At 37.1% G+C, this 6,448-nt stretch overlaps 1 protein-coding gene across 1 annotated transcript; it reads left to right on the plus strand.

The window, feature by feature from the left end:
- The first annotated feature begins 3,915 nt into the window (after window positions 1–3,915).
- Window positions 3,916–4,996, plus strand: LOC110286876 (melanoma-associated antigen B18). Its single transcript, XM_021153512.2, has one exon. It carries the CDS (start codon window positions 3,961–3,963, stop codon window positions 4,942–4,944), a length of 984 nt encoding a protein of 327 aa, XP_021009171.1. The 5' UTR covers window positions 3,916–3,960; the 3' UTR covers window positions 4,945–4,996.
- Window positions 4,997–6,448: the final 1,452 nt, after the last annotated feature.

The following is a 6,448-nucleotide window of genomic DNA, read 5'->3' on the forward strand; positions in this document are numbered from 1 at the left end:
GGTAGTACTATATCCAGTTTTCTGAGGAACTGCCAGACTGATTTCCAGAGTGGTTGTACAATGTTGCAATCCCACCAGCAATGGAGGAGTGTTCCTCTTTCTCCACATCCTCACCAGCATCTGCTGTCACCTGAATTTTTGATCCTAGCCATTCTGACTGGTGTGAGGTGGAATCTCAGGGTTGTTTTGATTTGCATTTCCCTGATGATTAAGGATGTTGAACATTTTTTCAAGTGCTTCTCAGATCTTCGGTATTCCTCAGGTGAGAATTATTTGTTTAGCTCTATACCGCATTTTTAATGGGGTTATTTGAATTTCTGGAGTTCAGCTTCTTGAGCTCTTTGTATATACTGGATATTAGTCCCCTATCAGATTTAGGATTGGTAAAAATTCTTTCCCAATCTGTTGGTGGCCTTTTTCTTTTATTGACAGTATCTTTTGCCCTCTAGAAGTTTTGCAATTTTATGAGGTCCCATTTGTCAATTCTTGATCTTACAGCACAGGCCATTGCTCAAAGTCCCAGACTGCTGGACACCTGCCCTATAAGAGGAGAGCTCGTCTTCAGAGAGTGCTCTGACAACTGGAACTCAGGTGAGAGTTGGACTCTCAGGAGTGCTGACAGCACAGGCAACTCTTAAAAGAAACAGTCCTTAAACTTCACCCCTTTGTTTGCCATCTAGATGATTTTCATCTTTTCTTTCTAATTTTAAATACTAATTTTCCAGGATACCCTTTGCAATCAGATGGTCTATGGTTCTATTTGCTTGTACATTTCTTCATAAAACCCAACAATTTGTAGTGTATATATAAATTTGCAGTTGCACAGTTAGTTCTTCATGTGGGTCCCCTAACAATTAATGTCCTGACTCTGTTGTCTGCCTTTGGATCCCTTTTACCTTGGATGTCTTGTCTGGCCTCGGTAGGAGAGGATGCTGTGACTTGATGTACCAGGGTGGGTTGTTACCCATGAGGGGCTTTCCTTTCTCTGAGGAAAAGGGGATGAGGGGTCTGAGGGTGGGACTTGAATGAAAGGGGGCCTAAGGGTGGGACTTGGAGGAGATAAGAGAGGGGGCTACAATCAGGCTGTAAAATGAATAAATTAATGAATAAATAAATAAATAAATAAATAAATGTTTAAAACATTTACCCAACTTAAAAAATGTGTTTATGTTGGATTTTTATCTTTTTTTCTCGATAAATACTAATCAGTGACATGAAGATAGGATCTGCCCAATTTTTATTTGCATTGTTAAATTCAGGCCCTTGTCTCATAAAAATTTTATGATTTTTAAGTTTTATTCCAAATATACAGACTAAGATCATACTCTTATTCTAGAAGTTCATAAATCTGACCTTGAGAGTCCTATACATTTTGAGTACAAATTATGATTTTCCATCAAGTCAAAACCATAAAGTTTCTAAAGAATTAAGCTAACATCACATTTCCTGTGAGTTTTCTCAAGTTTATGCTGTAAGCCATTCTACCATTAACAACAATCTTTAAATAAAAACATATTCATTGCTTTCCTTTTAGTGAATTTAATATTAATTTAATAAGTGGGACTAATATTTAGCAATTATTTAATTATTAAAGTGATTAATAACAACAGTAAGTTTTTAACAAGGCCCGGTGCAGTACATGAAATTAAAGCTACTTATAGATAAAAGAATTTTTTCCCACAACCTCCCCCCCACTTCTCTAGCTTTTTTCATTTATTCTTTGCTGCTTTTATAACATCGGCAAAGTTCCAGTAAATATCAATTATGCTATTTTAAAAAAAAAAAAACTCCTACCATAGACTCAAAAAGCTAAAAGACTAAAAGCTCATACCATAGACTAAATAAGGCAATGAAAAAATGTTTTCGTTCTTTTTTTTGTTTTTTTTTGTTTTTTGTTTTTTCAAGACAGGATTTCTCTGTATAGCCCTGGGTGTCCTGGAACTCACTCTGTAGACAGGCTGGCCTTGAACTCAGATTAAAGGTGTGAGCCACCATGCCTGGCACAAAATGTCTTCTTACATGTTATATGTCTTCAATTAATTATATTTTATAAATATCTTTCATGTATCTATACTTCCTCCCTTCAGTGTCTCCATTGTTCAGTTATAAGCAGATATTTTAGTACAAAGAGTAGGGGTCATTATTACTCATATTATATAACCCAATTATATTTTATATCTATAAACCAGTCTGTGAAACTAGTCTGATTAAAATTTTCTTTCTTAGGGGTTATCAATTTTTATGGCAATTCCTAACTTACCTGTCCTATAAGTATCTGGTACATTCCGAGAGGCTAAGATCTTAATATTCCAGTACAAGTAAAACTACAAACAGCAAATTCAAACATTTTATTTATTATTTATGTAATGTATATATACTGAGGTCCTAGCAGATTTGTGAGGTTCAGATGTATGCTGAAACTGAGTTATCACTAAAAGCCAGCTGTCCTCATTCCAAATGAGAATGCCAGGTAGTTCTCTTCAGTGTGTTATATAGCCCTTGCTATACCTGTGAAAATACTGCCATATGAAAGTTAACTTATTGCTTTTACATAGTAAGCTATTCTAATAGAAATGTGAGTGAATGAGCTGTAACCCAAATCCTTTTCCATTTAATATACTGAATACATATAGGCAGGCTCATTCATTTTTTATAAAAGCTGACACACAGAACTTGGGAGTAGAATATTGGTTACAAAAATGGAGAGACTCAGATACAATAAGATTTTCACAGGCTTATCAATGGATACTGAAATTTAAAAAGTATGGTATGCTAGTAAACTGTATGGTGACCATTAATCAAAACTATGCCATGTTTTTAACAAGCTACAATGAAAATATATTTTTGACTACAGGTAATGTTTAAAGTGATAAATATATTTGCCAGAATTTTATAATTACTCAATATGTAAATTTTTGAACCCTTACATTATACTCTATAAATATGCATATTCGTTTCCTATGTAAGGTTTTAAAGTAAAAAATTCTAAAATATTAGTAGAAAAAGAATTAAAACACAAAATTTTTAGCAGAGCCAGTATGAAATTTTACTAAAAGACTAGGTAAAGGACATTTTAATTCATGTCAAAAGATAGGTCTATTCATGTTGAACGAATGAATATTGTTTAGATAACAATCACATTTAAATTGTTTGTATATTTCATGTCTTACCTGGTGGGAATGTTCCACAGTAGCAGATTGGGAGTAGCTCAGCACTTATAACACAACATGGTAAGTTATTGAATGAGGACCGGACAAAGGGTATTGACATCCGTGGGAGATATGCCACAAAATTCCACTTCTGTTTTCTGTCATGAAAGGGCTCAGGCATGGCTGCTAGATATTGGTTTCTAATTTCATAGTCAGGACTCTAAATGCAATAAGATCCTGGATCTGAGGGAAGTACACTCAGCTCATGAGAGCGAAAATGCCAAGCCACAGCAAAAAGTTAAAGAAAAGACTTTACAAGATTTCTGAGACGCACCAGCCTTCATAACAAGTTGACTGACAGCCCCCTACTTCCATCTGCGCCTGCGTGCTTGAGCATAAAGGACTGTGTGGGCGTGACCGGAAACGGGTTACCATAATATCCACTTTTCTTCAGCAACCGTTATTTTCTGCTGTTCTTCGAGGACAGCGAAGCCTCCGGAAAGCTTTGGCTTGAGCGTCGGGTGAAGAACCTCCGTTTGTCAAGGTATCTTCTGGGACATTCTTACCCCACAGACCAGAGGCTTTCCCAAAGGGACCCTCTGCATTTTATCCAGTCCTATCCCTAAGATTTACTTTCGGGTGCTTCCAACTGCTGCTGTTGTGCTCTTAAGGGAAGAGCACAAGGCAGCTTTTCGTGGCTTAATGGTAGAATCTACCAACAGAGACTGTATAAATTATCTCGTCCTCTGTTTTCCAGGGTGACCTCTTCCTCAGCCTGTTTGCAGTACTACTTGTGATCCCCACTACAGTCATGCCTCGTGGCCATAAGAGCAAACTCCGTGCCCGTGAGAAGCGCCGCCAGGCCCGTGCTAAAAATGCACAGGAGGAAGAAGCCTCTCCAGGTCCTTTCTATGGGTGTCCACATCAGGCTATTCCTGGTGCCAGTATGCCTACATCTCCCAACATGCCAATGGGAGAGCAGTCTACCTTTTCACACTCATATGCAAGTACAAGTGACCAAAACCTAGATGAGAAAAGTTCAGATGACTCTGAGGACACTGAGGACTGGTGTAAAGATCCTATTAACCACAATGTAGTCTTGCTGGTGCAGTTCCTGATGGAGAAGTATCGAAAGAAAGAGGTTATTACAAAGGCAGATATGCTGAAGTATGTTGTCAAAACATCTAAGAACCACTTCAATGAGATCCTAAAGAGAGCCTCAGAGCACATGGAACTAGCATTTGGTATTGATCTGAAGGAAGTTGATCCAACCAGGCACTGCTATGCCCTTTTTAACAAACTAGAACATACCTTTGATGGAGTGATGGGTGAAGAAAAAATGCCCAGTAGTGGCCTCCTAATGATTGTGCTGGGTGTGATATTCATGAATGATAACTGTGTCTCTGAAACTGAGATCTGGAATGTGCTGAGTATGATGGGTGTATATGCTAATAGAAAACACTTCATCTATGGAGATCCTAAGAAGGTCATCACTGAAGATATGGTGCAGCTAAAGTACTTGGAGTACCAACAAGTGCCCAACAGCAATCCTCCATCCTTTGAATTCACATGGGGTCCAAGAGCCTGTGCTGAAATCAGCAAGATGAAAATCTTGGAGTTTTGGGCCAAGATCCATGATACTACACCAGATTCCTTCCCAACCTTGTATGAAGCAGCTCTGAAAGATGAAGAAGAGAGAGCCCAAGCCAGGGCTATAGCCAGGGCTCACACTGCTGCAATGGCCAGTCCATATTCAAGAGCCGCAATGTGCAGCTCCTCCCATACTAATATCTAAGGCTATTTCTTCACTATTTGTAAAGGTCTGTAAGCTACCTAATAGTGTAAGGTTAATATGCTATGAAGTGCCTATAATATTTCTATTTCTCTTTTATAGTAGTAACTTCCAATTTTCCCCTTTTCCCTCTTTTAATTCTAGGTTACACATCAAAGGTTAAAGTCTGGGAAAGATTTTCTTTGTGGAAATTAGACAATGGACAATTTAAGGAAGGAGCACACTGAATATCATTGTTGCATTCTTCTGCCATACCTAAGTTTCATATCAGTTTTTTTGTGTTATATTTCAGATGTTTCTTTTAAAAGTTTCTAGCGTTTTTAAAATGTAACTATGTAATACATTTCCTTATACATTTAATGTCTGGAGCTGTTGGAAGGGAAAGTCACTTTTCTTTAGGGGTGTGACCACTGGTGTGTTCTCCATCTTCCAGTGGATGAACCTACACCTGGGCCCATATGGTAGCACTAACTGGACTTAACTTTTTTTAAAAATTATTTTTAGAGATGTATTAGAAGAAAGGGTAAGCTTTATATCAGTTTGAATCTACCAGTTTGTTCAATATTAGTGTCTTGTTGGCTCAGTGAGTAAAATCTGGGTCAAAATATAGTTGATGTTAAGTAACATTAAGATAGCATAAATGGAAAAAAATGAGAGAATACCTAGTTCTTGGTTTTCTTTATTTCACTTCATTTTATACAAATAAAATGTATGTACTTTGATTTGTTTTACTAAGAAATTTAGGTGATAATAAAGTTTTTAAGCTGTAATACATGTTTACTAGTTTATTCATTGTTCAATATTAATTAGCACTTGGGTTTTGAAAGTTATTCTGTTAGAAGTTGAGACTTAATATCTGCCAGAAGAGGGAAAATCACTTTTCCCCAATAGAGTAACACTGGGTATATCCACCACTCCAGGACAATCAGACAGATGGTCCTCATGTTCAGGAGTAGTAGAACAACATATAATGTACCCCATAAGTTTGTTTTTTTTTTGTTTTGTTTTGTTTTGTTTTGTTTTGTGTGTGTGTGTGTGTGTGTGTGTGTGTGTGTGTGTGTTTGCATGCACACACATACCTTTGTTGGCTACAATCTGGCTTTTTTTTTTCTTTTTGGTGTGGTTTTATTTTGATTTCTGGGGTTTTGTGGGGGTTGTTATTACATTGGGTATTTGTTTTTAAAATTGGGCGGATAAGGAGGGAGAGAGGAACTGGAATGACTTAGGGGAGGAAAAGAATGTGATCAAAACATATTTTTTTTATTACGTATTTTCCTCAATTACATTTCCAATGCTATCCCAAAAGTCCCGCAACCCCCCCCCAACTCCCCTACCCAACCATTCCCACTTTTTGGCCCTGGCGTTCCCCTGTACTGGGGCATAAAAATTGTTTCAAATAATAATAATAATAAATACTTAAAAAGTTGAGGAAGTGAGAAAGATATCCAGCCTTCCTCCTTAGGATTTTCCAAGTAAATAACAACAAAAGTATGAGGAAGAAAATGAA

This window comes from Mus caroli, unplaced genomic scaffold (genome assembly GCF_978045245.1).
Source record: "Mus caroli unplaced genomic scaffold, Mus_caroli_1 scaffold_5, whole genome shotgun sequence".
Classification (NCBI taxonomy): Eukaryota; Metazoa; Chordata; class Mammalia; order Rodentia; family Muridae; genus Mus; species Mus caroli.

Bases quoted from the DNA above. Each gene is read 5' to 3' on its own strand.
- LOC110286876 (XM_021153512.2), top strand. From the start codon at position 3,961: ATGCCTCGTGGCCATAAGAGCAAACTCCGTGCCCGTGAGAAGCGCCGC.